The sequence below is a fragment of the Delphinapterus leucas genome, chromosome 11, assembly GCF_059928025.1.
Source record: "Delphinapterus leucas isolate spDelLeu-1000000601 "Yukka" chromosome 11, BTC_Dleu_Yukka2, whole genome shotgun sequence".
NCBI classification, from domain to species: Eukaryota; Metazoa; Chordata; class Mammalia; order Artiodactyla; family Monodontidae; genus Delphinapterus; species Delphinapterus leucas.
Window position 1 is genome coordinate 87,088,239 of NC_143139.1, and position 11,240 is coordinate 87,099,478.

The following is an 11,240-nucleotide window of genomic DNA, read 5'->3' on the forward strand; positions in this document are numbered from 1 at the left end:
TTAATTCCTGATTAAATCCAACTCGTGCATACCCAAAGTAAATTGGTCTTGAGTATTCAGTATTTGGGCAGGTAGAAAGAGAACAGATGGTAGAAATTACTGATTCAGGTTGGATTCATCTGGAGAGGCTAATAGAAGAGATGAAGATGCTATGGATTTGAAAGAGGAACTGGACAAGGTTTCTCAAAGAAAAGAAAAAATTTAATGGAGGGTAGTATTTGGGGGGAAATAGAAATGCTCCATACATATGCAGTTTGGGCGTGATATGTAACAATGAAAACTATAAAATTTCACTTCAAAAACTTGTTAAGGAACCCAAAACATAGCTAAGAAAATTTTTGTGTGATAACCTTTATTAAGAGATACTATACTCTGGAACTGTAGGTACGTACCACATGAAATCATTTGTTACATGTCTCATTCCTCTAGAAATGGGAGATAAGCACAAAGAGCATTTTGCTCTATCCTACCAGAGATATTGAAACACGGATTCTATAAACACTTTGGGTAGATTACTCAGTTTTCTGAGATTTAGTTTCTGGGTTTTTTTCACAGCTGTATCTCCAGGGCCTCCAGTACCTCCTGATACATGGTAGGTACTCAGTATAGAAAGAGATAAGGAAGGAAGGAAGTCAGCTGAATGGATTAAATAAAAAATAATATACACATAAAGAGTCTGGTATAGTAAATTATAATTTGACTTTGTGTCTATCTTCATTTCCTAGCATAGTGCCTAGCTTATAGAAGGCACTTTTAAAAAGTTACTTGAATTAATTCATTCTTCCTTCAATCATCAAATACTTATCGAAACCTGTAATATGCCGGGCACTGAGAGCAGTACACAAAACAGAAAGAAATCCCTGCCCCCATGGAACTGACTTGTGGAAGAAGGCAGACAAAAAAGAAAGAAATATATACTGTGTTAGGTGGTGATAAGTGCTGTGAGGAAGATTAAAGCAGAGGGAGGGGGATTAAAAAAAGAGAATGCTGACGGTTAATTATATAGGGTGGTCAGGGAATGTCTTCCTATAAATAACATTTGAATAGAGACCTGAAGAAAGTAAGGGAATGAGCCAAGCCAGTTTCCAGAAAAAGAGTTTCTGGGCAGAGGGAACAGCAAAGGCAGAGACCATGAGGTAGGAAAGTGCTCGGTGAGTATAAAGAGTTCCATGGAGGTTTGTGAGACTATAGCAGTGTAAGCAAGGAATATAATAGAAATTAAGTCAGAAAAGTAGCAGGAAGCCACATTATGTGAAGCTTAAGGAATTTGGAAGGACCTCACCTTTTACTATGAGTGAGATGAGAAGCCATGGGAACTGGAGGACTTTGTGAAGAGGAATGACGTGATCTGACTTTCAAAGGATCATCCTAGCTGCTATGTAATAGATCATGGAAGGACCAGGATGGAAGCAGGGATGACTTAGGAGACTGTGGTAATAGTTCAGATGAGAAATATTGGTAGCTTGAATTTGGTAATACTAGAGGAGATAGTGAGAAGTTGTTGGGTTATGGATATAATTCAAAGGTAGAGCCAGAATAATTTGCTGATGGATTGGATGTGGGATGTGAAAGAGAGGAATCAAGGCTGTTTCCAAGGTGTTTGCAGTAAACAGTTGGAAGAACAGACTTGCTATTTAATGAGATGGAAAACTGTAGAAGGAACAGCTTTGTTGGGAGCTTCAATATTCTGCTTAGGACATGCTAAATTTGAGAAGCCTATAAAAGTCTGGAGGTCATGGAAGAAATCAAGATAGACATATACTTTAGGGAGTTATCAGTAAATAGAGACCATACAAAGCCGTAAAACTGGATGAGATCACCAATAGAGAGTGAAAATAGTAAAGAAATGTTGCCCAAGAACTTAACCCTTGAATATTCCAGCACTTAAAAGGATAAAAGAGAACTGGCACAGAGGCTAAGATGAAGCAACCAGTGTGGAGAACCAAAAGAGGAGGGATCTGGGTGGATGCATGGATGGGTGAGTGAGTGAGCAAACAAACAGATAAACCAAGCAAGTTATGTAATTCCTCTGAGGATCAGTCTATAAAATAGGGATGATAGTGATGTTACTACCTCCTTTGCAAGGTTCCTGTGAGGGTTGATTGTAGAGAATGTATGCATATCATCTATTATAGCAACTAGCACATAAGAAGTACTCAATAATTAATAACCATTTTATTATAAAATAAAACAACTAGAAAACATATGTACAGGGTTTTTGGTATTTTTTAGTAAACAATGAAAATGCTGCAGGAATTAAAAGAAGGGAAAAATCAATATGAGTCAGGGTATTAAGGAAGAAAGAGAAATTTGACCCAGACTTTAACATGGATTTTGATAGAGGCAGCAGGGGCATTCCAGGTGCTGAGATGAGTAAAAACTCAGGAAGGGGTTTGAATATATCATGGTGGTACAGTGAAGAGATGTTTCACTTCAAGTGAAATTTCATTACAGGCATGAAATTATTTGAGGTTTGTTTTTTGTTTAGCTTTATTCTATTTGGAAGCAAACCTATTTAGTTTTTAATGTTTTTTCTACTCTTAAAAAACTAAGCTCGGTTGGTACCATTCTCACTTACTCTAATACTTAAACGATTGATGATGGTTTTGCATTTGTGCCATTAGGTTTTACCACCATTGAGGGATGTGACAAATCGACCTGAAGTTGGCTCAACTGTGAGAAATAAGCTGGTGCGCCTCATGACACATGTTGACCTGGGAGTCAAGCAAATTGCTGCTGAATTCCTTTTTGTCCTTTGCAAAGAGAGAGGTAGGTTAAACTCTATTTGCCCTCTACTTTTTCATCTTTCTGAGGGAATTTGAGAAATGTTTCTGTTATTAGTGGCCATCTCATTCCACTCTTTTCAGAGCTTATTCTCTTATCTGTTCCATTAGAGGGCTTGAGCAGATAATAAAAAGTAATAATTTAAAAACATTTTCTATATGCTTCTGAATTCATTGAGACATGCAGGCAGATACACTACCAAACACACTCACATTTAAACTTTGCCTTCTGTCTCCTTAACTCAGGCTTCTTAATCTTGATGAGTCAGGACCTGGAGCCATTCTGAAAAATCTGCTTAAATAATTCAGGTGCTAATATTCTGATAACCAGGCAAAGGCCTGGGTTAGTTCCACTTTTTAATTCCTCTTGGAATTAAAGCTATGGAGTTTTGGTTTCTTCATTAAGTTCTTTAATCAATAAATGCATAAGATATACCTCTTACCCTTGAGATGAGGGTAAGACAGAAATAGAGAGAAACTAAAAAGTAACTATACTATAATAAATACTATTTTACAAGTATGTATAAAGTGATTGTCTTCTGAGATAAATCTAACAATTTAAAATATTTCCTTAAATTATATGGATTAGGGCTTCCCTGGTAGTGGTTGAGGGCCCGCCTGCCGATGCAGGGGACATGGGTTCGTGCCCCGGTCCGGGAGGATTCCACATGCCGCAGAGCGGCTGGGCCCGTGAGCCATGGCCGCTGAGCCTGCACGTCCGGAGCCTGTGCTCCGCGGCGGGAGAGGCCACAGCAGTGAGAGGCCCGCGTAACGCAAAAAAAAAAAAAAAAATATATATATATATATGGATTATTTTGCTCTACAAAAGTTCTCTAAACAAGGAACTTTAACCAAGTTATTCAGATATTCTTACTATTTCTTTCTTCATCTCCTAGTTTGTAAAAGTCCCAAATAAGCAGATTTTATATTATACTTTTTTAAGTACCTTAGTTTTGTGAGAGAGATAACTTAGAAGTGAAAAACTTCACTCACTTCTCTCAAAATCTTCAGTCAGTTGAATTCTTTTCTCCCCTGCCAGTTTTATTGAGGTATGATTGACAAAATTATATATATTTAAAGTATACAACATGATGATTTGATACACATATACATTGTAAAATGATTACTACAGTTAGGTTAATTAACACATTCACCACCTCACATAGTTACGTGTGTGTGTGTGTGTGTGTGTGTGTGTGTGGTGTGAGAACACTTAATATTTACTCTCTTAGCAAATTTCAAGTGTATAATAAAGTATTGTTAACTATAGTCATCATTCTGTATATTAGATCCCCAGAACTTATTAATCTTATAACTGAACTTATTCATCTTATAACTTGTACCCTTTGACCAGATCTCCCTGTTTCCCTACCCTCTATTCCCTGGTAACCACTGTTCTACTCTCTGTTTCTATGAGTTTGATTTTTTTTTTTTCAGATTCTACATGTAAGTGAGATCTACAGTATTTGCCTTTCTCTGTCTGGCTTATTCACTTAGCATAATGTTCTCTAGGTTCATCCATGTTGTTGCAAATAGTAGGATTTCCTTTGTCATGGCTGAATAATATTCATTTTATATACAGTTGTCCCTTGACCAACACAAGTTTGAACTGCTCGGGTTCACTTAGATGTGGATATTTTTCTGTAAATACACACTACAGTACTACATGATCCATAGTAGGTTGGACCCACAGTTAGTTTGATCTGTGGATGTGGAACCACAAAATCAGAGATCAGACTATCAAATTATACACAGATTTTTGACTGCATGAAGGGTAGGTGTCCCTAACCCTAGCGTTCCTTAAGGGTCAACTGTGTGTGTGTGTGCGCGCGTGCATACACGTGCATGCATACACACACACACACACACACACACACCTCCTTTATCTGTTCATCTGTTGATAGGCACTTAGCTTGTTTCCATATCTTGGCTATTGTGAATAATGCTGCAATGAACATGAGAGTTGAGATATCTCATAGGGATTCTGATTTCATTTCCTTTGGATATATACCCAGAAGTGGGATGCTGGATTATATTGTAGTTCTATATTTAATTTTTTTAGTAACCTCCATAGTGTTTTCCATAGTAGCTGCACCAATTTACCTTTCCACTAACAGTGCACAAGGGTTCCATCTTTGCCACATCCTCGCCAGCACTTGTTATCTCTTGTTTTTTGATAAAAGCCATCCTAATAGGTGTGAGGTGATCTCTCATTGTGGTTTTGACTTGCATTTCCCTGATGATTAGTGATGCCGAGCACCTTTTCATGTACCTGTTGGCCATCTGTATGCCTTTGGAAAAGTGTCTATTCAGGTCCTTTGTCTAATCGAATTATTTGGGGTTTTTTGTTATTGAGTTGCATTCATTGAATTCTTTTTTTTTGTGGTATGCGGGCCTCTCACTGTTGTGGCCTCTCCCGTTGCGGAGCACAGGCTCCTGACGCACAGGCTCAGCGGCCATGGCTCATGGCTCATGGCTCATGCCGCTCCGTGGCATGTGGGATCTTCCCAGACTGGGGCACGAACCTGTGTCCCCTTCATCGGCAGATGGACTGTCAACCACTGCGCCACCAGAGAAGTCCACATTCATTGAATTCTTAAACTTCATTTCTGATTAACTGGTACAACCACTTCAGTTACTGTTAAGATGGTATATTAGCAACATAATTTGATCAATATCATTACAATGATAATAAACACAACTATTATGTATTCATGTGCCAAACATTCTATGCCATAATCTCATTTAATTCTCATAAGGACTCTCTAAGGTAAACATTATTATTATTTCAATGTCATAAGTGAGGGAAAGGTCTTTTCCAAGCTTATGCAGTAGAGCTGTCTTTCCATTCTGCCATATTTCCTCTCATAATACAATTGACCCTTGAACAACATGGGTTTGAACTGCCCAGGTCCACTTATATGCAGATTCTTTTTTTTTTTTAATTTTATTTATTTATTTATTATCATTATTTTGGCTGCCGTTGGGTCTTTGTTGCACGCGGGCTTTCTCTAGTTGCAGCAAGCAGGGGCTACTCTTTGTTGCGGTGCTCAGGCTTCTCATTGTGGTGGCTTTTCTTGTTGTGGAACATGGGCTCTAGACGTGTGGGCTTCATTAGTTGCAGCACGCAGGCTCAGTAGTTGTGGGTCACGGGCTCTAGAGCACAGGCTCAGTAGTTGTGGCGCACGGGCTTAGTTGCTCCGTGGCATGTGGGATCTTCCCAGACCAGGGCTGGAACCCATGTCCCCTGCATTGGCAGGCGGATTCTTAACCACTGTGCCACCAGGGAAGCCCTGCAGATTCTTTTTTGATAAATATGTACTACAGTACTACACAATCCATAGTCAGTTGAGTCCACGGATGTGGAACTGCAAATATGGAGGGCCACCGGTAAAGTTATAGGAGGATATTCAACTGCATGGAGGGCCATCACCCCTAACCCCTGTGTTGTTCAAGGGTCAACTGTAATTATCTTCAACTGTTCTCATAGACTAGTTTATTTAACATCTGCTCTTTTAAACAATTCAGTTATTTCATGACTATGAAGAAAGATATTACATCTTGACATTGACTGGAATAGTGCCTTGCATATAGTAGTCTGCAAATACTGGCTGAATTAAATCGATTTTTCTGAGCTCAGAAATTAGCTGTATTTAAAGTATGATCACATATACACACACATACATGTAAATCTAAACCACACATATGTATCTGTTCATCAAAAAGTATTTATCAAAATATAAATACATCAAAATCTTATCCATTGTTACCTCTAAGTGGTAGAATGACTGGTGACTTTTTTTAGTTCTCTGTATTGTGTAATTTTTCTACAATGAGCATGCATTTCTTGTGTACATGTAAAATTTTTAAGAGGGGAAAAATGAAGTTTATTTCTTCCATAATTACATATCTAAATATATATTACATACCTAAATACATAAATTACATATCTAAATAATTTTACATATCTAAATACATAAATTATATATATAAATATAATCAGTCACCTTACTAATGAGTTGGTGTTATAACAAATATGGTATATACATTGATAAATGAATCTGTTAATTGTTTTTAATTTGATATGGTTAGCTTTGTTCCCCCGGGACCCAGTATTTGAGGTGTCATAGTCCTAACTTTGAGCCCCAAACCCATATTAGCAAAATTGTATCTTTTTCATTTGATCTTTAACAATTCTATATATATTCAACTTCTTTTCCTTCTAGTTTGATTTTAATAGTAAAAGTATTCTTCTGAAATAAAAGCTTGCTTATTCAACAAATACTTTTTGAGCTAGACCCTGGGAATACAAAGGTATACAAGATAAGCAAGGTCTCTGCCCTCCTATTATTTACTTTCTTTATCAAGGATTACAAACTCAGATGCCTACAAAGTGCCAGGCTGGTAATAAAGTAAGTCAAATGAACGGAACATAAGATGATAAATGAAAACTGACACTTAGCTAATTGTTGGGGAGATCGTGGGTTGGGAGTGGAGGAACAAGGGGAATGTGGGAGACTGGAAAAGGGACCTTGCTGCTCTTTAGCTCCAGCTGATTGTAACCATGAAGGAGCATGTGGCCAATGTTACCAAATCACCCAGATTTTTCAGGAGAGTTTTTAAATACTGTCAACTAATTCTAATTTAAAACCTTCTGCCCCCCCACGCACCAAAAAATTTTATAGTCATCAGATTTTAGAGTTTGGGTTGGGTTTGGAGGCAGATTATATCAAAATGAAATAAATTTAAGATAATTTATCAGAGTGACTGAACTTTCCTCTTAAAGATGTTCAAAGCTGAGTTTGAAATTTAAGGTACCATGACCAAGGCACAAAGTTCAGACCACTAAGTAGAGACAGCAAACAGCAATCAAATTGGGTTAGGAACACAGAGACAAGATTAAAAAGGAAAATTGAAATGGGGCAAGATACAAAGACCAAAATTTTATGGAAGACTTGGCACAGAAAAAGCCATCCAAGTGCCATCTGTGCCAGGCTAAACTACATCTCCAACTGATAGCAACCCACAGGTTAACTTGTGCTCATGCTACTGACTTGTTTTGTTGAGCGCTGACAAAACTAAATTCTTATTACCTGCCCTGCAAATTGTGTACTTTATAAGGGGTCCTAAAGACAAGCCTTACATAGTTTAATAAAAGAAAATAATTTGTAAAACAACCCCCTGCCTCTGTGGGGTATTCCCCTCCTCCCCAGCCCCCGCCTTTTAACACATTTGTTAACTCCCAGTGTGTGCTAGGCGTTGTGGTAGGGAAGGAGCTGAGTTGCAGAGATAAATAAGGCTTGAACTGTCTCAGCACATAGCCCCACACCGTTACACACTTACTTTTGTCTCATTTATTTCAGTCTCAGAGGAACAGGCGTCTCTTTAGCTTGGAGCTAAGCAATCTCCTTCTCCTGATCTTTTCCCTTCCTGTCTTCTCAGAAGACTTGCTTCATCAGTTGTTACCCTCTGTTCTTTTGTTTGTTAACTCCCTATGTTTTCCTCAATCTATATACATCTTCATGTCACTGCCTTCACATGTTAGCATCTTCAAAGACTGATTTGTTCTTCTTTTCAGTATCTTCGTTACCCACTCAGGCTTCAAATTGCTGCAAGTAAGGCTTTTCCACCATTCCCCACTCCCCAGATGCCACTGAAAATGCTTTCAGGAAGGTCACAAATTAACTAATTTTCAAAAGGAATGTGTATTTTTTAGTCTTTATCGTATAACATCTCTCATAACAGTTGACACTATTGACCACTGTCGTTTTTTCGGTGCTACAACACACTCTTAGATTTCCTTTGACCTTACCTCTCTGTTCATTCTTTTCAGTCTGAGTTGCTAACTCGTATCTTTGTCCACATCGACTTGCCAGCATTCCATAAAGCTCTCTCTGGCCCCATCTTCACTTTGCATTGCTTCCTGAGCCATCTCTTCCCCTCACTTGGCTTCTGCTTCACCCTGCTTTGGGGGGATTTCCAAATCTGTGTCTCTCTTAATAAACTACTAAAATAATCCTATCCCTCTGTTTCTGGTCAGGTTTTGTTCATTCTGTCTTACACAGGGCTAAGAAAAGGACTGTTCTAAAATACATATATAATATTGTCATTCCCGCTTATAAAACTTTCAGTGACTCCTTGTCACCTACATGGTAAAATCTAAATTTTACCTCCATGGCCTACCTCTATAGTGTATCCGAAATCCACTCCCTACCCTGCACTTTCTGCTTAATCACACTAAATTCTTTACTCTTGCATGATTATACTGCACTGTTCCTTGGCATATCTCCATAGCTTTGCAGATGCTGTTCCTTTTGCATGGAATGCCTCTCCCATCTTTGTTAGCATAGTGAGCTTTATGTATTCTTGAAGATCGCCTTAAGCAACATCTGTGTGAAGATCATCTGAGGTAGAGTTCATCATTCTCTGCTTTGTACCATTGTTACTTATCTCTGTTAATACTTTTGACATTTGCTATGTTGTAACTTTTTGTTTATCAAACTTTTATTCTAAACATTGAGTTTCTTTAGGTCAGAAATCTTGTCTTCATTTTTGGGTCCCCAGTGTTTCAACAAAGTACCTTACAGATAGTAGGTACCCCATAAATGTTTAATGGAAGGCCAAATATTTGTGTTGTCTATGAATTCAGTATGGTGAATACACTGTCTTGTGGACTTCTCCATACAAAGGAATAATTGTAGGATACTGTGGTAAGCACCATATGAGAGGAATGTGCCAGGTACTGCAGCAACCTGAAGTGTGATTGGTTGGTGTGGAGAAAGTCAGAGAAAGTCTTTACCTAAGAGAACAGAGGAGTGGGAAGCAGCGTTGGTATGTACAGAAAAGAGACTAGTTCAAAGTGTGAGGAACCCACAATGCACAGGAGTAATAGGAGATGAATTTGGGAAAGAAGGCAGGTGCGACAAAATGAAGATTCCTTTAGGCCCTGTTTTAGAACTTGAGCTTTAGCCTTTGGGGGAGATTTTAGAGGTTTTATCCAGGAAGGTGGTAACATCATATTTTTTGCTTTGCAAAGGTATAACAGCAGGACTTTCCTGGCGGTCCAGTAGTTAAAACTCCGTGCTCCCAATGCAGGGGACACGGGTTCAATCCCTGGTTGGGGAACTAAGATCCCACATGCTTTGCAGCGTGGCCAAATAAAATAAAATTAAAAAAAAAAAAAGAATATCAAAGATGTAACAGGCAGTTGTGTGGAACCAGGAATGGAGGGGTGTGAGACTGGAAGCAGGAAGACTAGTTAGAGGAAGCTTCTAGTATAGGATTTCAAAGAGTCACAGCATTTAACTGAATGGAAAATGATTGTGAATCCTTCTCTGTGTAACAGAGAAGGGGGAATGGTTTCTGGGTAGAATCTGGCTCTGCCATTCTTTCTCCATAGTAAAAGAGCAAAACCCCTTTTTTTGGTTTTCATGGTAGAGTATGATAAAACCCACGTCTACATAAGCAATAATGCCATTACTACCGGCGCAGTTCTGACTTTGCAGTGTGCTGCTGTGGTTGCTTTCCTCTGTTCATAGTGCCTTCTAGCATCTTGATAAAATAATGGTGAAATATTTCTTGCAACTTTCTGACTGAATGCTGTTTTGTTCATTTCTGCGGCAGTTTCATCTAATTGCATGGATGAGTACTGTGACAAAGAACAAATATATTTGTGTTTCTTTTTTTTTAAGGACCACTCAGAAGATCTTTTGTTTGCCTTAGCAACTCATCTTAACATACAAATTCAGTCCATTTTCCTCTTACTACCTTCACAATATCAAACAGGATGTTATACAGTATATATGAAAATAGACTAAAAAGTAACTAAAAACACTCCACCAAATAATATAAATCAGAACTTCACAAAGAAAATGCCTCTCACTGTGTGGATTTTGTAGTCCATTCGTCTCCTCTTCCCCAACCCCCATTTTTAAGTATTTTATCTCATTAGCAAATGTTCATTTGATTTTTAAACTATTGGCTATAGCCTTGTCTACTATACTGAAAGCAAGGTATGTCTGAAACAGTCTTTGTAACCCAAGCTGTCACAGAGTTGACACAGAATGTTTGTTCCAGTGAATGAGCAGTAAGCACTATTTTCATAAAAGTGCTAGAGATTTTTACTATTGACTAGCTTCCAGGAGGATTTTCTGCATAAGAAAGCAGGTTATTTAGTGTTCTGTTGACTTCTTTTTAACCTATTTTGGCCTTTCATAAACTGTCTTCTTAAGCTGTTTTAATGTCTGGCCACTGTACGTGGTTATTTACATTTTGTGTCTTCTTACTGTTATTTTTAAAGTATATTTATTTAAACCATTTATTTATATCATCTCAGTTTAGACTTTCACATTTTCAGTGAATATTTCTTTTCTGGAAGTGCTAAACATCATATTTGTTAAAAAAATAAACCTTATCCAAAAACTTAGTGAGAGTATTATTGTCATGTGGGTTCAGATA

General features: G+C 38.0%; 1 protein-coding gene across 5 annotated transcripts in view; it reads left to right on the plus strand.

Annotated features, from left to right (window-relative positions):
* RIC8B (RIC8 guanine nucleotide exchange factor B) overlaps positions 1 to 11,240 on the plus strand; it is a 121,561-nt gene that overhangs the window by 73,369 nt on the left and 36,952 nt on the right. For all 5 annotated transcript variants that reach the window (XR_004024464.2, XR_002648314.3, XR_002648315.3 and 2 more), the window contains exon 7: positions 2,625 to 2,769. Coding sequence is in view for 2 of the 5 variants with exons in the window: in XM_022600033.3 (XP_022455741.1) it covers positions 2,625 to 2,769 (145 nt within the window). In the remaining 3 variants the exon portion in view is untranslated. The remainder of the gene's footprint in view (positions 1 to 2,624; positions 2,770 to 11,240) is intronic.